The 22,698-nt window shown below is 45.8% G+C and overlaps 1 protein-coding gene across 3 annotated transcripts in view; it reads right to left on the minus strand.

Annotated features, from left to right (window-relative positions):
* The window catches only part of PHAF1 (phagosome assembly factor 1), a 36,014-nt gene extending 20,051 nt beyond the window's left edge, over positions 1 to 15,963 (minus strand). For all 3 annotated transcript variants that reach the window (XR_009275291.1, XM_058813335.1, XM_058813334.1), the window contains exons 1-5: positions 15,835 to 15,963; positions 11,179 to 11,261; positions 7,335 to 7,418; positions 2,602 to 2,645; positions 2,230 to 2,309 (exon numbers count right to left, since the gene is read on the minus strand). Coding sequence is in view for 2 of the 3 variants with exons in the window: in XM_058813335.1 (XP_058669318.1) it covers positions 2,230 to 2,309; positions 2,602 to 2,645; positions 7,335 to 7,418; positions 11,179 to 11,261; positions 15,835 to 15,898 (355 nt within the window). In the remaining variant the exon portion in view is untranslated. The remainder of the gene's footprint in view (positions 1 to 2,229; positions 2,310 to 2,601; positions 2,646 to 7,334; positions 7,419 to 11,178; positions 11,262 to 15,834) is intronic.
* Between the last annotated feature and the right edge of the window lie 6,735 nt (positions 15,964 to 22,698).

Consider the following 22,698-nt stretch of genomic DNA (forward strand, 5'->3'; position numbering starts at 1 on the left):
CTTTTTTAAAACCACTGATCTGGCAAAACCAAAAATGCTCACTGAAGGTTGGTTTCAACACAAAACTGTTGCTAACCTTTTGAAATTTATTTTGAAACGAGCACTGTATCCTGTTGCAGGAAAGTTCTGCTGCAACTACCTTGGTTTTAAGTGACACACAACATTTTGAGTGAAATTCCAGTGGAGGTTAGTTAACAGAGATAAAAAGCAAAATAAGTTTGAAGTGCTTGCATTGGGGGTTTGGAGGAGCATTAGCACAGAGGAGTAAAGGGATTGTTATATTCCTTTCATTCATGAAACCTAGTATTTAGTGCTTTGGTCACATTAAGAGGAAGGTTTCTCCTCCCACCCCGGCTCCAATTTTTGTGGGACACAAAAACACCATCACCATCCTTCCCCCACGTTGAAAACCATTCTCCTTCTTCACACTGTTTCAGACAAGCCAAAGGAAAAAAAGAGTTATCAAAAACTTGAGTTGCATAATCCAGTTCAAACTGTTTGTGACAGGCAGTTTAATACAGAGCATTTAGGTCTGCTAAGTAGGCTGTTAATGGAAGAAGTATTTTTCCAATGAGGAAACTTGAATAAGCAAAAGCACTAGTGAAATGGTAATAGAGGCCAGCATTTTAATAAATACATTTTCTTATCTACATGTCACTAGATGAAAAGATGTTATGAAAAACTATCACCAGATGAAGCAAGCATGCAAGTCTTCTTAATTGAGTATGAAAGATGCACAAGATCTGCAAATTCAGCACAAGGACACGTGGTGCCAAACTATGTTTTTAAGTGCTTGCATACAATTTTATGCAGTAATAAAATATGCTATCACTATCACAGGCAAAGTTTATGGCTAGATATGTATTTTTACAGTTCATAATACCACAATTTTGGAAGTGCTCCACTTCCACATATTTGCAAATAAACCATAATCACAGAACAAATAAAAATTATAACCCACCCAGTATATGGAATCACTTTTACCCTTCTTTATTTCTACAGTGTCTTGTACATACCACTTCCATAATAAATCTAACCATAGATTTCAGAGCTTCCATCTAAGAGGAACTGTTAATGTCAGGACCAAAATTTAGAAAGCTTAATTTTGGTCCTTGGAGTATTACAGCTAGAAATGTTCCAAGCTTCATTTATCTCAATCTGATATTCATCTACTACTGCAGGCTTTTATGCAATAATACTGCTCCTCTACCCACATGACCCTCCCCAGTTAATAAATCCTGTTCTGTAATGTGCAAGATTGTCTGCAGAGAGCAGAGACAAAGGCTGGATATGCAATCACCATCCATCACAAAGAACATTCGCCTGTTTGGGATCAGCCTGACTACTGCAAATGGACTGGCTTCAGCTAAAAATAGAAAATGAGGTTCTGAAAATGGTATCTTGACTATATGGAGGTAAAATTCTTCCTTGTTGTGCCAGTTTGTGGCTCCATTTCTTGAAAGTTCACAGGCAGTTTAATTATGAAGTTCAAAAGCTTCTCCACCATCTTATTTTCATAGCCTAGGAACCCCCTGAAATCCACTCCTCGTTTTCATACATAAACCAGGAACTTACAGATGGTCTGGAAGCTGCAGAGAGGGGGAACAGCCAAGGGGCTGTGCAAGAGTCAGAGTGGGCTCAGCCAGGTGAAACAAACTTGTCCTGGTTCTGCTCCTGCTGCACATTGACTGAGTGCCCACCTCCCCAGTGGCCCAGCAGAGGAGGGGGCTCAGGAGGTGTGAGCCAGTGACACACAGCTCATGTGTGCTCCTGCCCAGCAGGGGAATAACACACTCACAGAGCATGGAGACTGAGCAAACAGCCCTGGCTGCCCTTGCACAGAGAGCTGCTCAAGGGTCTGTGCTCATGGCACACACAGTCCCTAAGGATGCTGGAGAGCTGACTGTGCACAGGGATGTGTAACAACAACAAAGATCACCATTTTCTGGTACTGGCACTTCAAAACAGATCATCAATGACATCTGAATACAAACTCTGTGCCAGTGACTCTCTGCCTCACCATTTCCCTTTTAAAAAGGAGCCACCAGTGAACTGACAATACATTTTAGATGATTTCCCAGCTGTAAGAATATGACCATTGTGGAACACAGCTGCAGATCATATGACAACAGAACTGCCTACACATTGTTCAAGGCAGACACACTGGAAAGGATTCCTAGAAAGAAGTCTGTCAGGCTAGGTGTGCTTCTCAGAAAGTTTTTGGCTTACCTCCTGGATGTGTTGCTCCAAATGACTGATCAATTTGTTCTATGGTTGGAGCAATTGCCTGAGAGTTAAAATGGACACCACTGAAAAAGAAAACAGAATTAATCTGCCTGAAGGAAGCCAAACAGATGCTACAAATATTTACTAATGGCAATACCACATTTAAATTGTAAGAAGTCTCCAAGACTGAAGAGTAAACTGGTAATTTAACTGAGTGCCATGTTCAAGAAAGGATGATTATGCACACTCCTTCATGACAGCTATTTTTGATTTTTAAAATGAATAATTAAAAAAATGAATTCAGGACTTTAAAAAAGTGAGTAAAACCAGCCACTCTAACCAAGAGGAAATCATGGGAGGTCTTAAACCACTTACCAATATTTTAACTTCACCTTAGTCAAGTCATAAACTTCAATCACCTGAAACACAGGAAACAGAAACATTGCTACAGTTCAGATACTTGCAAATCATTACAGAGATAAATCCTTGTCAAAGGGCAAGACTAGCTAGTGCTGCTTGCTCCCCTTCTTACAGAACTCAGCCATGATAAACCATAGTGTCAGAGATCAAACTCAAAAACTGACTCAACAACTGCACATCTGAAATAAGGCCTGAACACCCCTGGGTTCAGGAGAGAACCCCCATATCCCATGTACATCAGCACTGCCTGCAGGAAGAAATCCTGTCACTGGCACATCAGGATCTTGATTTCTACAAAGTTTACTCAAACAAATTGAAAGGAAAGCAACACCAAGGATTAGCTAATTAGGGAATCCTCTGATGAATGTCAGTGGGCCATTCCCTGGGTGCTCCTATGACCCTGAAGAATGCCTGTGAGGGCACAAAGGCCTCACACTGACTGCACTGCTGTAACTTTCCAGCTCTTCTAAAGTAAAAGATGAACACAGCAAGGCTTAGCAGTAATATCTCATTTCAATTATACTTTAGATATCTTGCAACCTCACCAAGCATTACAGAAGACAATCAGAAGAACAGTCCATGAGGAATCAGGGCAAGCAATATATCCAGTTCTGATATTCAGAAAATGCTTTAAACCTCACTGAATATTCCAAGGAGATTTCCTCTCTGCAGAAAATATAAGATATGGATCCTTTGCTCTGAATAATTACTGCAAACATGCATCTGAGACTGATGTCGTATGATTTTTATGACTGCCACTGGATTTTGAGGCTATACTGGGCTTTAAGCAGATGATTTTTGGCAAGTAGCCATGGAAAAACACAAGCTTCTTCCACCTTACATACATGTTCCTGTGTCAGCAGGAAAAGAAAACACACACAGCTCATAACCACCATAAAGGAAAGGTAAAACATGCTTTTTGTTTTTTGTTTTGTATAATCCTCCAACAAATAACTGGCAGATTCTGGCAGGACACACTTCAGCAAGAGAATAAAGCAGAATTTCCCAGGGAGCTTGCTACCAAGTGTGGCTTTAAAGCCTAAAAATATCACCAGCTGAGAAGGAAGTCTTGGTTTTGGGAGATGCCCAGCAAATAACCCTAAATAAAACAACTTGCCATGTTTAAACCACTACCTCTATATATATTTAGAAAAAAAAATAAATCAACATTTAATGGCATTTCAAAATATAAGCAACAAGTAGGGCAAAAAGCAAGTAACAAATTAACATTTTGGCAGAACCAACAAGACAACAAACATCCTTCTTCATAATAAAATACACTTGGAATTATGCTTCTTGGAAAAACCTAGTTATCTAGTATTTTAATTCAAGTGCAATTGACATGTCCAGATTTCCTTTACTGTTATTAAAGCCTATTAAAAAACAAAGGCTACTTTTATGAAAAGCTAGGACTGATTTTACTGGGTTTTTTTTGTGCTCTTGCACATCTTTTCCCTCCACAAAATTTTTTCTGAAAATAGAGAGAACCAGCCCCACCCCAGATCTTGTTTTGCAGCCACTGCTGTGTGCACTGGACACCCTCCTGAAGTTCTACCAAAACTGCACAGTGCAGGACAGAAGGATGAGCTGAACACCAGGAGCAGAGCACAAAGAACTGCAGGGGCACAAATGTGGTTTCCCCCCAGGAGAAACACCCGACAGCAGCCAACAGGCACCAGTTTGCTAATAAAAACTTAAAGAGATCAACTCAAATCAACATTTCTTTTTACCAACAGCAGAGGAATAAATGAGTAAAACATAGGAAAAATTAATGGCAAAGGATCTCATAAGTCATAATGAAGACTAGGCCAGAGCACTTGAAAAAAAATTCTTCTCTAAATTACAGCAGCTACACTGCCAAAAGGACCAGTGTGATTCTGTGTGCAGAGAAGACCAAGGACTGCTCAGTGATGGGTTTACTACAAGTCTACAAGTCAGAAGACAGTTGCTTTAAATGAGTAAAAGCTGATGTTTCCTCACACTCACTGTTTTGATAATTACTACAAAGACTCACAAAAATGTTCAGGTGTCTGTTACCAGCAATAACAGACCAATGCTATGAAAGCCAACTCTGTCTCCACCTCAGAGGGAGGACACAGGAGAGACCTTAATGCTAAAATTCCTCTCAGAACCTGGTCCTGGATCTACCAATTCACATCAGCAACATCTCCTGAAATGCTTTGGCTACTGAAGGTGTCTTTCTCCTTCTCCCTGAAAAAAGGGAGGAAACTTCTCAGGAATATTGCTGACTTTATTCCTGCACCAGCTTCCTTGGAATTGCCAAGATTTTCCATCTTAGGAGCCTATATTTCAATCTCTTTCACAGTCAAATTTATTAGCAAGTGTGTACTAAAAAAAAAAAAACCACACAAAGAATAAAGGCATCCTGATTTTTCCAGTTTTGCTGCTGCTGAGCAACACTGAAAACACAGTCACACCATCTTAAAAACAGGCATTACTTACTTTACACCTACTGTATCTTTTTACAAGTGCTGTTGCTCCCTTCTGAACTGATCCCATTGGATTTCTTCTAGAAAACTTTCCGGACACTTTTACAAGTATGAGTTTTCATAGCCCTGTATGCATTTACACAGCTTGACTATTCATAGTTCAAACAAACAAACAGAAGTATCACTAGACCACTGAACCACAACAAAATAGAAGAGATTGTTTCAAAAATAAAAATAATACAGGAAAAACAAACCTAAAAACACATACCAGAAGAGTTTGGGGTTTCTATTTTTTTTTTCTTTAAAACTACTTTTTAAATACAGGCAAGCATGGAAAAAAAAGCAAGAAATGCAGAAAGGCAAGAAAAGCTCCTGCTTGGTTCTTAGCACACTGGGTGTGACAAAATCAGACCCTCAGAAACTGGAGATGAAGATACATGGTATACATTACTTACAGCACCTCAAAAACACTACAGGATTGCAACATTGCCCAGAAAAGCCAACCAGCAAGCCATGTACTTGAAATCACTATGCCAACTTTTAATTCAGTCTCCTGCAGAATTACATCCAGTTAGAAAGATTCTGTACAGCTGACATTTTCAAGATATTATCTTAAAAACTGTGAGTCCACATACACAGTCTGAATAAGTAAATTCAAAAACTTGTTAAAAGAAAGAATACATTATAGAAAGATTTCATGAACAGAAACTACCATAAGGCAATTATAAATACAAACAGAAATTTGGGGGGGAAAGTGCTCAGTTGTCCCTCAGCTGAGCTCAATTTGAACCAAAAATTTTCTTCAAAATGTGTATTTTTATAATATATTTTTAATAAAATAAATATATTATATTATAATTATTTATATTATAAATAATATAATAATATTAAATTTTTATAATATAAAACTTTTTAGAAAAATACAAGCACACCATGGTGTTACAGCCTATTCTTAGAGAAATAAGTACTAATCTGAGTTGCTATTCAACAATTTGATATATATATATATATATATATAAAGAGCCTGAGTTTCAGCTGATAGCACATGCTTCTCTCCTACAGTAATTTTTAGGATAAAGCAATGGCTGAACTTTGGAGAGGGGTGTTTTTCTGCTGGTTTTTTTTTAGATGTGAGTGAAGGGCAGAGGGCACCACCTCCCACTGTTCCAAACCCTGCAAGTATGGATGTGAGCACCATATTCCAGACTTACCTAAACTGTAAGCATTCCATTTTTTAGCATCACACTTAACTCCACACTTCTGCTTTCACATGTCAAGCAGCACAGCAGTTAGAGCAGCTCACTCTCACCCAATTAGCCAAATCAACACCTAAACACTTCTGTCACACAGAAATTTACACCCACCAGGTGAGAACCAGTGACAATTATTCAGCACAGCTGGTCTGGCTGAAAGGACCAATCTGAATATCAAAGGTGTTACACACAGATATTTTAAAGGCTTCAGTTGAGAGGTTTTCAAAATTTTCTACCCATGTAGTCATAGCTCCACTTTGTATGGATAAACAAACCCCTTCCATTACAAACACCTTGCAAGGATAAATGCCATGGGAAGGCAGTGACCAGCCTGCCTTTTGTTTTGCATCTTAACTACACCAAGCATCCTTGAGAGATGCAGATCAGCTCTTGGTCACCTAAAAGCACAAAAGCAGAACTGAAGACATCAATTGCAAGAATCAAAACCCATCCAGAACAAACTGAAGTCAGTGCAGGAGCCAGCTGCTCACCAGAGGCCTGGATGTGGTTTTCTGGGGGGAATCACACACTCACAGCCACACAAGCACTCTGCAAAACTACCTTAAATGAAAACCGTGAATAGGAGGAAGTTCAGCTTCATAAATAAAATGGCAGCCTAGATAAAGGAACAACCTGGGCAGGAAACAACACTGTCTGGTTTGCATTAATGATGATGTGATTTCAAATCCAAGGCTCAGCTTTAGTAAGGCCCTTGTGCATTTCTGTGCCACTCAAGATGGGTGAGACCACACTGCACCACCACATTTCTGTGGCACTTGTACATCCCAGAGCACAGCTAAGGTGTCTTACTTCCAGAAACAAAGATTTAAATCTTAAACTGAAAAAATGCAGTTCATAATCACAGGAGAGCACTCCACTTAAGACAAATTAAATGGCTACAGGAGCCACTTATGCTCTGCTAAGTGTCAGTACATCCCAGGGTTGTGGTGTGCATTGTCTGCTTGCAGGAGGAGTGTTTCATTACCTTAAGTCTCTGATTGAAAGCATCAAACAGCAGTTTGATTCCATCCTGAGTCAGGTTAAGGATGAGGTCATGGCTAAGAGGTGACTGTAAAAACAAAGAAAAAAAGCTGTTAGGCTTCTAATTTCAAGACTTCTTTGTTAAGATATACATCATTGTAAAAGTATAAACTGGTTACTTTAGAAAAACAAAACAACCTCAGAAAACAATCACTTGTTCAATGAATAAGCATAACTAAAATACATTTGACCAGATCTCTCAAACCTTCCATTTCCTCATGAAAAGAAATAGAAGTCCCTGTATAATATCTGTGCCCTGCAAAAACTCCTAAGAGTACTTTGACCACTACTGTAAGTGGGGAAAAAAAAACCAACAAAACTCAAAACAATACAACTCCCAACTCCATTTAAAAAAAAGAAAAACAAATAAAACCCCACCTTGAAAATTAACATTCCCAGTTTAGCATCAGAGATTTCATCATCCAGGGAGAGCCTCTGTTGAATTCTTGGTGCACAAAAACACCAAGGCTCACATCAGAGCCAGGGATGTACTTGACAAAGAGATGGCTTTCCACTTCAAAAATCAAACTGTCACAGTCTTTTTTAGGCCTCAAAAGGAAGGCTTCAGACTCTCATGTTGTGAATTTAGGTTTCCTTAGTTACTGTGAATCATAACAACTAAAGGCTTAATTTGCAGTCTGCTGGAGTCAATAGGAGACATTCCTCTGGCTTTGCTGGTGTCTGTATAGGCTCTGCTGGGGAAGCTGCTCCTGCTCCACCAGGGCAGTGCACACAGACACAGCCACTTGGCCCCAGTTCAGCTTTTTGATCATGCACCATCTAAAGCACATTTGCTTCAAAATGCTCTATCCCCCACAGCTGTCTCAGAGGAGAATGGCAGGCAGGCAGCAAGATTCATGCCCTAGAACTGCACCAGGCAGTTTGCTAGCTAAAAAAACAGAATGGGGGTGGACAGCTGGGGCAAATAAAGGCTTCTAAAGTGGACAGCCACACCATACAGCCCTTTCATGAATAAACCATACACTATCTTTGCTCTACTCAGAGGAGCTCTGAGGTTTGACTGCCAAAAGCCCAATTTTCATCTTCAATTTTCTCATATCACCACTGTCTTCTAGCCTTGATATTTTCTGAGCATTTCCATGTGCATGTCCCACCCCTCCCACAATCATACAGCCAAGTAATCAGTTCCTAGACCTCACATCACTAAGTTAAAACAAGCCATGGGGCTTTCCATCCCCTGTGATGCAGATTTCTTGTTCCCCTGGGTCACTGCAGCAGCTTTTCCTGAAGCTGGTCCAGTTTGAGTCCATCTTTTCTGAACACCAGTGAGCTGCTGTGCCAACTCTGTCCTAAATGAAACTTCCACAACACTTCACACACTGCCATCAACTGATGGCACCTCACTCTTGCTGACAAACCTTTATGGCTCTGTGCAGAACTGAAGCAACACTGCAACAGAACTACAAGCATGAGATAAAAAGGCCTAATGTTGATCATGGCAGTCATTTTCTAATCCCTTATAAATCTAATTTAGAAAGGCTACAGATAGAGCAAAACAACCTTGTAATCTGGCATTCAAATACACCAGCTGAGTTGTTCTGCTATGGGATATGCTCTGCATTTCATTGGTTTCTAAATAGTTTCCATAAGGTTATTCCAAAATTAATGAGAGCATTACAAGTACTTTTGAGTGGATGGAAAAAAAAACCCCAAACATCTGAGGAAAAGCTTGATAATTAGTACAGCAAATAGCTTCTGTTCTATGCTGGTTTCTAATACATGGAAAGATTCAAAGGCACAAATTTAGTTCATGTGACTTTCAATACACAAAACAGAACCTCAAGTATGAAAGATGATGCCAAGAAGCAACAGGAAGAATCTTCCTGAAGGAAGCACCACAGATCTGCAGTTATATTGCTGATATACACAAAGATGCAGGAAAATCTTATCACTGAACAATCCCATCAACCACAATCCAGAGAAAAAAGCTCAGGAAAACAAAGGCAATTATTTTAGGCAATTAGGCAACCCCACTCAAACTGACCAAAAATGAGTTAAAATTCTTTTATTCACAGAAAAGGATTCATCAAGCTTTTTTGGCACAGTTTGGGCATCCCATTTATGTCAAGTTAAAGAGAGCACCATGGGCAGATCTAATTGCATTTAATTGCCATATAAATTTTTGAAAGGAAATACTCACTGCTGGAGTTCCAGGATCAGAAATTCAAATTTAGAGATGCAACAGCTTTAAATAACATTTGATCACAGTGCTCAAAGGCATTCTTTTACAAGGCAAAGAGGAAAAACATGAAGGCTGTTCAGGTACAGTTTTATCAAGATAGAAGTTGTGCATGGCAAAGTTAATTTAGGGCTTTGAACCTTGTAAGAACTGAGCTCTTTGTGCTCAGCTGCTAATGAAATGCATGACACTGTGCACAAGGGTGAGGACAGAGCCAGACAGTCAAATGCAGGCCCTGAGTGGTGTGTGAAAAAAAAAACCAGCAGGCACTGAATTGCAATAATATACAGGAGAAAAAAATCACCAGAAAAATTCCAGAAAGGTGGGAACAACTATTTTGTCAGATGATGCAGCTGCTAAAACATCTTTTAAAAAAAACCCTAAACCACTAAACCTGCCCTCTGCAGCCAGAATAGAAGTTTAGTGCACACAGTCAAGAACATTTTAACTTTCCAAGAGGTGCAAAAAACCAAGGAGTGGTACACCTCTGCTTACTAGCACTGAACCACTAATCCTTCTGTGATTCTACAGTCTGAGTGGAACAGGGATCTCATCATTTATCTAAACAACTCTAGAATAATTCAAATGCACTGTGGTAAGAAAAACTAAAACCCTCCAAAGAATACAAAAAACAAGGAATGTGCTCACTGCCAGACAGATGCTCCCATGCATTAATCACAAGGAGCCAGATTTGCAATTCAGTCATCAGAAAACCCATAAATCCACATGAAGTGAAAAAAAAAAATCATTTAGTAACATGAAATATGTATCCAGCACTGAACAGCACAGTCAAGGTTGTTCTTAGCCAATCAGTACTCACTGCAAATGCACAAGGCCTGAATCCTTGTTTTGATACAAACTAACATTGTACAGACTCTGCCTTTTTCCTGATGCAAAGAGCTGTAATTTGCAACATATGAATATCATCTTCTTGTTAACATGCATTGCACATAAAACATCTGGAGAGTCCCTTGAGACATCTGAGACTCCTTTGTCCTATCTCCCCTTACACTTCCATCAGAAGAACACATTTTACTTGATCTAGCAGAAGGGTTTTACTTCTTGATGGAAGTCAAACATATCAGGAACTTACTGCTGAGTTATGAAGAATGATTAAAACATTTATAGCTGGCTCAAATCACTGCACCCAATTTCTGCAGACAAATTTGCAGATGCAGAGAAAAGGTGCAAAAGGTTTTTCATGGGGCTCATCACCACTGGACCAAACACGAGCAGAAAGTAATGAGTGATTCAGTTAAAATTGCAGCACCACTTCACAATGATAAAGTAAATAGACTAGAATTAAATTGTCCAGCTAATTACATAACATTTCATTTTTTAAAGGGAAAACAATGCCACTCCCCCATTGCATGTACAAAACTGACAGTCATTAAATCACTAAACTGCTGTGCTGAGGATTACTCCATCTGACAAGAAACTTTAAAAAGCTGCATCTCTCACAGGGTGGCAATAATTTGGTGTAGCTCGATTTCAAGCTGCCCCACAACTCTCCCAAAATGTACAAGAGCACAAAGGATGTTTTCATGGAGCATGAGGAGCCCTTCCTGGGCAGCCCATGCCTGCTCACCTGCTCGCTGTAGAGAACCTGGACGTTTTTGATAATGCGACAGTGTTTCTGAAGAATTGCTACAGCCTGAGCCAACGGCATTCCTGGAAATAAAAACAGGTTTTCTTCAGTGCAGACAGCAGTTAACAAAGGTTTTAACAGCAAGGTTACACATGAGGTAACCAAGCCACCATCAGCAAACACTGAGTTACAAAAGAAAGGTATGTGGTCAACAAACACGCTGACCTGACTCATGGTATCAGCACAGAGCTGGTGTTTGGAAACAGAAAAGTCATTGTTTATCCACCAGTTGTTAGGCAGATATGAAAAAATGGCTCTCTAGACACAAAATTAAACAGCAAAGTTCAAGCAGAAAGAGTAAGGAGCTTGCCACAGCCTGTGCAGAAAGTTTTCTGCTTTTTGGGGTAATCAATCCAATAACTGATAAAATAACCTAAATTAAACTGCACTAGAGCTGGCTAGGGCACTCCTACACATTCAACAGCTCCTGAAACACCTTTCATTACACTTTATCAACCCTGGTGGAGCACTGGGCACTCACACCAGACACACACAAACACTAACTCAGAGCAATGATTCTCCCCAAACCTCAGAGGCCACATTAGCTGCTGATATGGCTCTACTTGTGTCAAGGAAGAAACTTTATCTTCTCACTTTAAAGACAGGATATACATACTAAAAATTTGGTTCAATTGAGGCAGTGCACTTACAGTCACTCAGCCCCTCATACAATTTCAAGGGCTCTTTTTCTTTCCTTAGTGTGTATCTTATCTTTACAATTATATGTTTTTGAAAGCAGAATGGAACAGCTGATTCTGCAGAAAAAATAGCACCACACCATCTCATCATTTATCACACTAAAAACCTTTGTTGCTTTTCCAAATGAAATGTGATCACATTCCTGGGTTCAAAGCAGGCATTTATAAAGTGAGGTTATGAGCTCATAATTGTGAAGTTTAATTTTCCTACTAACTGCTGCAAGTCAATTTAGATTTGTTATCTGACATTTTATTTCCATTCCTTGCCCTGTCCTTTTCTATTTCTAATTTTTAAATGTTAAGAAGGTTGGACTGATTAGGCATAATTTACCTCAGAAACTACATTTATTACATTCAAAACTTTTAGTTACTTGCTACACCAACCAAACTCAGACAATATGTCATGTCCTTTTAAACATTATCTACAGTATTAAAGTGAAAAACTCTCTTTTCATATATATCTATTTATAACATACACACCTAGCTCACCATACTGCTTTAAAGTAATAATGGCGTAACACAAAAAAACCCCAAAAATACAATTTTCATTGTTGTGGCATATATTGCAGCTTTGCTGAAATGATGAAATCAAGTTTTGGTAAAACAGATGTACAGATTACAACTACAGTGATTCAGTTTGCAAATACCACATACAAACCTGTCTGCCAAACTGGTTTTCACCTTAGCCCATAATCTTGGGACAATTTGGTTTGCAGCTAGGAATTATACATCAGTAGATGATATTAAATAAAAAAGAGTTAATAGTTTAATAACTATAATGAAATTGAAATGCAGAGACACACAAAGCAGCACTGTTTCCTATTATCTAGGAAATAGCAGTTGCCTTGCAGTCTAGGCAGCAGAGTTTGAAGCTGACAGTTATTATGTATTAGGTAATATTTTCAAAATGGAATAGAAACATGAATAGAAGCAAGAAGCTAAGATCAAAGATGCTGCTGTGGAAGTTCCACATTTCTCAACCTAGCATAAAGTATGAATCCAGAAAAAAAAGTAAGGTTGACGGAAGAGTACAAAACCCATGTTCTAAGTCAGTATTCATAAAATACCTGCAGAGCTAAGAGCATGGGCTCAGTTAAAACATAAACCAGTGGCACAGGCTGACAGGACCCAGGGGCCAATGGTGGCAGCAGCCTGTGGGGATTCAGTCAGAAAGCACCCAGCCCAAGAAGTGCAGAAACACCAAGTTCACGTAAACTGATGCAATCCTGGGCTGCTAAGTGTGCAAACACATGGCTCATGTGACTCCCTTACTCACAGCTTTCTCAGGCTGCAAGCAAATGGACATGGACTGCCTTGGTTCAGTTTTCAGCCACTGAGAATCAGATTTGGCCATGCAGCTGCTTAGCAGAGCTACAGTGAGCAACCCAAATTCTCCAGGAACAGTTTACAGGACCCAAAATGTGTTGAACAACCAGTATCCTCCCTTTGCCTCCATTTGCCTCTAGAACGTCAAAGGAGGAATTAAAAAATGCGTTATTTTTCTCCAGTCTTCTCATACACAACATCCCCTTTTTCCTCAACATTCGTCAGCCTTTGCAGTCAAAGAGGAAAACAAAGAATTCTTTTTCCCTTGCTCACCAGTCAGGGGAATGGGGAAGCAAACATGGTTTCCAGCACATCAGACACCCAACCAAACTGAGCCATGGCAGTAATGGCCACAAAGACCAGTGCTGGGGCTCCTCTGTCACAGACCTTCCCTCTTCTAAATGCTGGAGTGATACAGGCAGTTCTCTCACATGCACTGGTCAGGAACATCATGGCCTGAAGCATCAGCCCATGCTAAGAGTGTGGGGCTTGAAGGGATGGGGATAGAGAAGTGAATAAAGATTAGGAGAAAAATGCAAGAAAATCTAAGATTAATCATAACACATTAAATATATATACATGAGACTCGGTAGGAAAAGTATAAAGCCCAAGAAAAATGCAAGTAAGCCTTAGAAATTATACATCTCAAACACTAATAATATAGCTATAGGCACTACAGAGTAAGTATTTAATTGTTCTCCTTTAAAAGAGCAGGAATGCAGCCCAAGAAGTGCAGTGGCACAGGTACCTAAACTCAGTCTCAGTTAAATTTTTCATGCTCCAGTCACACAGTGAATCAACACTGGAGCCAGAAACAGAATCCAAGAAGTCATGTACAAAATTTTCCTGGCATTTCCCCTCAGTCATCTCCATTGTGGGCACAGAGCTGGAAGCCAGAGTCAGCAGCAGTTCAGGAATACTGCCATTAGTTCTGCTAAGAGCAGAGCTAAACAAACAACGAGTGGAGCAGGGCTGGCAGTGAGAGCCCCATTGACAGCAGCTCTGTCAGCAGGGACAACCCTCACACCCCACTGCTGCTGCTGCAGGACAGCCAAGGATCCTCAGAGCCAGGCAGCCTCCTGCTCTGCACCAGCAGGTCAGGCTAATTATATATTAGACACATCACGTGGGGGCTATGTTTACTCCAAGAAATACAGCTGAGTTTCCTCCTCTCACATCTATGCATGTGTGTGTTTGTGCATACACACAGAGACACGAAAACTTTAACCATGAGACTGCACTGACAGGCTTTGCTTGGGGTAAGGAAGAACTTTTCTCTTTCCTTTTCTTGTTTTGATATGGAGAATGGAGGGGAGCTGGCACTCTGTATTTATGCTGACAGTCAGGGTAGGCAGCTGGAGGTTGCCCTTCCCCAGGTAACACAGGCACTAAAGGATGGCAGAAGGTGACACAAGCTGAGAGCACAGGACATTTAGGGTACAAGGAGTTCCCCAGATTTCCAAGGGTGGGACCTGAGGTGCTATAATTAGCCTCCAAAAGCCACTGAGCCCTGTCTGTAACGTCAAGTTGTACTTGACTGAAAGCACAGCAGCACAAACAGCGCTTTGTGTTTGATGGGTTTCACATAAACAACCCCAAGGCACAGCACCACTCCTCGGGACCAGCCTAGTTCAGGGCAACTGTATAACAGTGTCCTTAGGAACAGTCTGTGCCCTGGCTGCCACAGGTGACAGGAGCAGCAGCCCCAGTGAAACTCCAAGCAGGCACAGAGGGTGACACCAGGGCTCCTTTACACCCACCAAACCCTCACCACCATCACCTTCACACAGAGCTGCAGCAACGATGAAAAACGGAAATGAAAGAGGCCAACACTGATCTGCCACACAGCCACCCAGCAAAGGTGACATCTACAGCACTTTCTAAGAGTTTTAAGGACTACCAACATCTGCTTGAAAACACAGGTTACCCAGAGAATCTACATCATCTCATTTAAGTGTCCTGCCTGAGCACCAAACAAATCTGCACCAGCTGAGGGAAAGTTCTTTCTTTCCCTCATCACAGTAACTACAGCAATAACTGGCAGGGAAGGACTACTCAGCAAGATGAAAAAATACAAGTGATTGGGGGGAAAAATACTTGTTATCCAACCCTAAGAAAATATCTCCAAAGTTTACTTTCTCCACTATTTCGCAACCCAACAGCGACACAAAGAAATTGTGAAACTCGACTCATGTTTATGAAGGGTTTGTACAGAAAAGCGCAGCAGTTGGAGCAAGAATCACCTGACACATATTCAGGTGACAATCAGCACATTCATGCTTCCTCTTTTCGGAGTTATTTAAAAGAATGACTAGTCTGCCACGGCAAGACAAAAGAAAGCAAACAAGCAGATGAAAGCACACAATCAGATAAACAAAGCACAAGTTGGCACGCAGAAGCTAAAGGTGAAACTATGAACAAGGAAATGCTTACAGCCCGTACTTTAGTATTTTTAGCCATAGCGAGAGGCGAGCTGTGCCTCTCGCTCCCTTTTTCTCCCCAACCCCCCGAGAGGGCTGGGAGAGCCCCCCGGGGACCCGCAGAGCGCAGGCCGGGGGTAGAGCACACTTACCTAAGGTGAACTCCCATTGCTCGTTCCCCAGAGAGCGCTCGGGCACCACCTCCAGATCGAGCATTGGCTCCGGTAGCGCGGAGGCCGCGGGCTGGCACGGCGGTCACCGGGGCGCGGCGCCGGACCCCTGCGGAGGGACGCGGGAGGGAAGCGCCGGGGCAGCGGGCAGCCCGACCCCGGCCCCGCCACCGCCCCCGGAGGGCACCGACCGGCCGCCCCCAGCCCCGGGGCAGCGCCGGCACCGCGCCGGGCTCCGGGGGAGGCGCGGCTCCGCTGCCGCCGCCGCCGCCGGCCGCCCCTCCCCGCCCCGCGGCCCCTCCGCCCGCGCCCCCCGCCCCGCCCGGTGCCGGAGCGCGAGCGTTGCGGCCCCGGCGCGGTCCCGGCGGGGCGGGGGAGCGGGCGCGGCGCCGCCGCTGGGCCCGGCCCGGCCTGAGGGGCCGGGGGGTTCCGACCCCCCCCGCGCCGCGGGGCCGCGACTCACCTCACTTGCGGCTGCTGAAAAAGTGCTTTGCAGCTGTCGTCAGGCGCTCCCGCGCGGGGGCGGGGAGAGGGCGGGGCCGGGATGAGTCCCGCCCCCCAGCCGTGGGCGAGAGGGGAAGGAGTCGGCTTGGAGAGCGGGAGACCGGGGTTCGAGTCCCGCCCTGGCACTGTCGGCAGATGGGGCTCAGCCTACAGCCCCAGACACACCCGGATAATCTCGGGATCCAAAACAAAATAACCCACCCAAACTACTGCCCACGGCCAGCCCGCTCTTCCAGTTGAAAGGTCAGAGTGCAGGAAAGAAGTGCTAGGGATAAATTAGTCAGTGGCACGAGCAAAGTTCGGAATGAGCTCGGGAGTGACTCAGTGAGGAGGAAGAGAGGAGTAAGGAGGTCAGTGGCTTTGCTGTGCTGTCTGAGCAAACAAATAGTGCCACCCAAGAGTGCTGAGCCCAGGAACGGCCCCATTTCCCTTGGGATGGGGCTCAGCACAGGAACCTGCTCTGGTTACACCCAAAGCCCCCAGTGCCAGAAACATCCCCAGAACGAGGAGGAAACGGAGCCCTCCCTGTCTGCCAGGATGTGCCACCACCTGGGACAACACACATCAGAGCAGCCCTCCTTTCTATGGTGGAAACTGGATCCAAGATAAAAGGCACCAGGTCAAGCATTGCCCAAATAAACAAAGAACTCAAAGAGAAAAATCAAGAACATGGACCCGTGCCATCCTCACACAGTGACAGCTCTTCTGGAGTAGGACAGCACCAGAGATGGAAGTTCAAGAGGGTGCAGAGGGTGTGGAAACAGCTGTAACTCCTGCTGCTGGCAGGCTGAGGTTCCAAGGGGGAGCAGAGTGGGGGGAGATGCATTTTTTCCATATTTATTTGAGGGTAGTAGCAATCCTACCCTGGCCCCACATCCCATCCCTGTGCCCACCATGTCCCAGCAAGGTCTGCAGCAAGGTGATGGCAGCCCCATCACATGGACTGTCCCACAGCAGGACAGAAAACATCAGGAAAGCAGGATACCCTTCAGGCTGCCCGACAGAAATTTGAGGCCTGCATATTATTTTTTTTTTAATTGTCAAACATAATTTCAGCTATTTCAGCTAGGTTTGAACTGTGGCTCCTTCCACAGGCAGAGCAAGCCATGGCTGGCAGGGGGGATCAAAGCATTGAAAAGAAATCCCAGACATGTTTGGGAGCAGGACCCTGGCCAGGCTCTGCTCTGAACACCAATTTCTCAGCATCTCTCTTCAGGTCACAGAGCTGTCAAAGCAGGTGAGATTTTAATGTATATGGAGTGGAGCAAGCCCCAGGGAAATTAGTTTTCCCTTGAAGTCAGCTGCATGTTGTCTATTTATTATTCATGCCTTGCTTTTTTTTTTTTTTTAATCCAAGCATGGTGACATCTTAATACGCTGAAAAGCAGAGAGGTGCTGCCAATGCTTCCCCTTCACTCCAGCCCTCTGACACATCTTCATTGGCTCAAAACCAGAAATTAGCCTTTCCTCTCCTGGGAGCGGAGCTAATACTTATGAGCCACTTGCCCCTCTCCAGCTCACTGTAGATGTATGAAATATATATATATTTGTATATATACAGTATTTGTGTGTTTTTATATGTAAGTTCATATTGTGACACCCATAAGGAATGTACTTGAGAGAATAAATATGCAGCTAGAAGCTTTGCATGCCTCATTCATTTAAAGAATACAAACACAGCACCTGCTTTTGAGCAGGTCTATGGCAGTGCAGCCCTCAGGCTGAGGTGCTGGTGGAAAGCAGGAGGCTGCAGAGCAGCTGGGCTTTGCAGAAACCCTTCTCCACCTCATTCCTGTGTTTGGTGATGCCCTTTGAATGCCCAGTGCTGCAAACTGGGGGATGCAACGCTCTGGGCTTTCACTCACAAAGATTCAGCCTCCTTTGTAGGAGAGTATCACGAGTACGAGCCAAATCCGCCAAGGAGAATAAAGGCCAAATACAATGGCAGAAAAAAAGGAATTATTTCTGAGTGTGCCTCTCCACTAACACCCATTTTCATACACCAACCCAAACCCCAGGCTAAGTGGAGGAGGGCTGGGCACTGCCAAGTCTGCCACTTTTGGGGCAGATTGGGCAAAGCGCCATCATTTTGGCAACTGCTCATGACAGGAAAAACTTAACTTTTAAAAGGATTAAATTACCCTTTTTACTCTCCAGATCATGGAGTACTTCTTGGGAAATTCAGCCCCAGGGCTCAGGAAGCAATGCACAGCTTTCTGAAAACCAAAATCAATTTTTAAAGCCTGGCTCTGTTGTTAATGTTTCTGACTGAATGAATGGCAGTGGGTGCATCCATCAGAGATGCTTCTACCAAAGCCTTGGGGTGAGATCAGCAGCTATAGGGGATTAATGAATCCCTAAATCAGTAAAAATCGGATTTTTACCCTTTTTTGCTAAAATTTTTCAGAATTTTGTAAACTTGGGAGGTTTTTCTTTTTTCTAAATCCTACATGTCTGCAGGGAGGTGTTGGCTGAGGACAGCTGGGCTTCTCAACTCAGCCGGTGAAAAGCAAGCAGAAAATTGCAGAGGGCACCAGGAGGGACAAGCGCTGCTGTCAGGCGGAGGCGAGCTGCCCTCTCCCGATGGATCCCAGAGCAGCACACGCTCCTGCAGGGAAACCTGCCCGTGGCTGCTGGAAAAACGGCCTGGAAACAGATCCCAGCCTTGGCAGCGCTGATTCAGCTGGACGAAAGATATTCACTGTAAAGCTCTGAAGTTGCTCTGATTTATTGGAAGTGCTTTTCCAGCTGCCCCGCGCTGGGTTGGCACTCGGGAATGGATCCAGACGGGGCTGGCAGCTCCAAGGGGGAGCCTTGCACTCTCCGAGGGGGGATTATCCCACCTCCTCGGGGGGATATTTCCCACAGCCAAGGGTTTGGAGCTGGGCAGTGCCAGGCTGGGGTTCCTGGGCTGCTGCAGCACCGAACCCGAACCTTCCCAAGGAGAACCCCTGCTCCATCCATCCCTTGCTCAGTGCTTTTCCCGTCCTCGCTGGGCTAAGCCTGCCCTGCCCTACCCATTCTGGGTGGTTTTCAGTCCCCCTGGCACCCTCCGGAGGCTGACACGGGCGGGATGCGCGGGACTCAGAAATTTTGCGCTCGAAACCAGAAATTTTGGTGCTGCGAGGAGCTGCCGTGCAGGGCTGAGGGGCACAAGGTGCCTTTTCCACCGGGCCCGCCCAGCCTGCAGCCTGTCCCGAGCCCTGTCCGGAGCCTCCCTGGGCAGCCCCAGGCCAGCGTCCTCCTCCCCGCTGCGTGCTGGGCCGTGCAGCACAGCCACAATAAAGATTTTGGAGGTGATGTGTGCCTGGCACGGGATGTGGGGAGCAGGGCAAGGTACAGCTTGTGCTCAGCCAGCACCGCGGTGATCGCCAGCATCACTCCTCACATCCCAGATTTGGATGGAAATTCAGGAGAGCTTCTGCACCGTGCTTGGCGTCTGGAGATGGGCAGGAACGGGAGGTGCCAGCGCTCACCCGAGGGTGCTGATGAGATAAAACACCTTAAACACCGACCAGGCAGTGGCACAGCCCCTGCCCCACCACACAGGGCATTTCACAGGGCAGGGGCTGAGATGGATGGGCAGGGAGCATTCCCGAGAAGGAAAGGGAACAGCAGCTCAGGCTGGCCTCGGGAGGGGCTGCTCAGCACAGGCAGCGGCTCCCCTGCATCCCCCCAGGGCAGCGCTGCATGTGCATTTCACAGAACCCCAGATCTGTTTCAAAAGCCCTGATTCGTGGAGGGCTGGAGCTAAACTGGCTTCGGCTTCATTAGAAACAGATGCGCTGGTTTCTCTCTCCGCCAGGCGCGGGCAGGGGGCACAGCCAGGGTAGGGCGGGACCGGGGCACCGGGGATGGGCACCGGGGATGGACACCGGGCATGGGCACCGGGGTGAGCACCGGGCATGGGCACCGGGGATGGACACCGGGCATGGGCACCGGGAATGGGCACAGGGAATGGGCACTGGTGTGGGCACAGGGAATGGGCACCGGGGTGGGCACCAGGGATGGGCACCGGAGTGGGCACCGGGAATGGGCACCAGGGATGGGCACCGGGAATGGGCACCAGGGTGGGCACCGGGAATGGGCACAGGGAGTGGGCACCAGGGATGGGCACCGGGATGGGCACCAGGAATGGGCACCAGGAATGGACACAGGGAATGGGCACCAGGGTGGGCACCGGGAAGGTGCACCGGGGATGGGCAAAGGGAATGGGTACCAGGGTGGGCACCGGGAAGGTGCAACGGGGATGGGCAAAGGGAATGGGCACCAGGGTGGGCACCGGGAAGGTGCACCGGGGATGGGCAAAGGGAACAGATACCGGGGATGGGCACTGGGCATGGGCACCGCTCCTGCCCGGGTGGCTCAGCACGGAGCCAGCGGCCTCAGCAGCTGCTGCGAGGGACCGTCAGTCCTTCCAGGAGCCTCTGGCCGCAGCATCCTGCCTTCAGCTGCTGCCCAGCCCAGCACTTGGGGTTTTAATCACACGTTGAAAACTGGTGGGGAAATTTACCCTGGGGAAAAGCACAGGGATTCTGTAAAAAAAAAATATTTAAAGGAGAGGTTTCATGGGGGAAAAAAAAAGGTAAAAGATGGGTCTGGGGATTCTACAGAATTCTCAAACCACTTAATACAAGGGTTTATGGATCCAGAGGTGCTGCACATGTAGCAGGGCTTTCACCTGGGCTCAGTTTCACCTCCAGGTATATTTCCAAGAGGGATGTTTGATTGTCACAGCTGATGATGAGAAAGGGCCATGGGGCATGCTATGAGAAAGAGAGAGGGGTGTCAGCCCCTACACCAGCCTGCTCCAGCCCTGGTGCTTGGGGTTTTGTCATTTAAAAGGAGATGAGTCAGAGCTGCAGGGCCGTCTCAGAGCCCCTGAAGATCTGTGCCCATTTTGTCCCTGACTTCTGGGGAAGAGCAGCGAGGGTGTGACTCAGGTGTTACTCACGGGCTGTGGTGGACAGAGCCAGCTGCAGAGATGCTCCCTGAGCCTCCTCCCAGGGCAGTGCCCATGGTCCTGTGGCACATCCTGCCCCAAGGCAGAGCTGTGGACGTGGAGAGGGTTTGCGGGAGCTGGTGCTGAGGCTCCTTGCTGGGGCTGGTGGTTTCAGAAAGTCACGCAGCTGCCGGGACCACCGGCCCCAGGTCCCGGCAGTCACACGCCAGATGTGCTCTGCAGAGCAGAACTGAAAGCAGAACCAAAAAGAGGATATGTCCTCTCATCTGTGTGGGAGCACCCACCGAGGGGCTCTGGGCTGGGGCTGTCGCTGCCAGGGAAGTGTCTGGGGGTTCCTCAGCAGCAGCTCCGACCTGAGCAGGAGGAAATCACTGGGCAGCTCAGGGACAGGGACAGGCTGTGCTTGCAGCTCTGACCTGAGCAGGAGGAAATCACTGGGCAGCTCAGACACAGGCTGTGCTTGCAGCTCTGCCTGGCCCTCCCTTCCCTGGGCCCAGACCTCAAACACAGCCAGAGCAAATGACCTAGAAGGTTCCCTGTCCATCACACGGGGTGGACTGAATGCTCGCTAAGATTTCTTGCAGCCCTGAGCATTGTATGATTCTGTGACCTGGATCACACACAGGTCTGAGCCTCCCCAGCCATCCTCATCCTCCTGGGCCACAGCAGCTGTGGGCACAGGCTCCTGGCTCCATGGACAGGCTGCCCATGGTGGGCACAGGCTCCTGGCTCCATGGACAGGCTGCCCAGGTGTCTGCAGGCTGGTGGCCACCCTCGGGTTGGCTGGGGCAGCTGGGGAAGGGCAGTGAGGAGCTGGATGGTGCTGGAAGGTGTTGCAGTTTCTCACCTCCAGAGCAGGTGCCTCACTGTGGTGCTGCCCCGTGCAGGGGCTGGAGTGAAGGACAGGCTGCTCTTGGTGGGGTGGGAGGGAACCTGGTGCTTCCTCTGGGCAGGTGGCACATCATTCAGGAAAGTGAGATACTCAGCAGCCTTCCTGGCCCTCAGGTGATGGCAAGTCTGGTGTTTCTGTGTAGAGCTGCTGCCTCTTTATTAAGAATTGTCTTCTAGTAAGAGTTGTCACCCCCTAGCTGTGCTTGCAATCCAGCAGCAAACCCACATTCTCCCCACCAACCTCTCTGCTCTCCTCCAAGCTCAGAGCTCCTGGGGTTTCATCAGGATGTCACTGCCCCTGTGCACTGCTGCTGTGAGGGACCAAAGCCCTGAAATTCTTCCAAAATCCTGTAGTGGCAGCATAACCACCCCAGTCATCTGCTTCAGCAGCAGTCACATGGGGAGTGATCAGGGACAAGTGAATCCCACAGACAGAGCTTTAGTTCCTTACACTGCTGTTTCTCTATGCCTAGACTGTGCTGGGGTTC

This window comes from Ammospiza caudacuta, chromosome 13 (assembly GCF_027887145.1).
Source record: "Ammospiza caudacuta isolate bAmmCau1 chromosome 13, bAmmCau1.pri, whole genome shotgun sequence".
Classification (NCBI taxonomy): Eukaryota; Metazoa; Chordata; class Aves; order Passeriformes; family Passerellidae; genus Ammospiza; species Ammospiza caudacuta.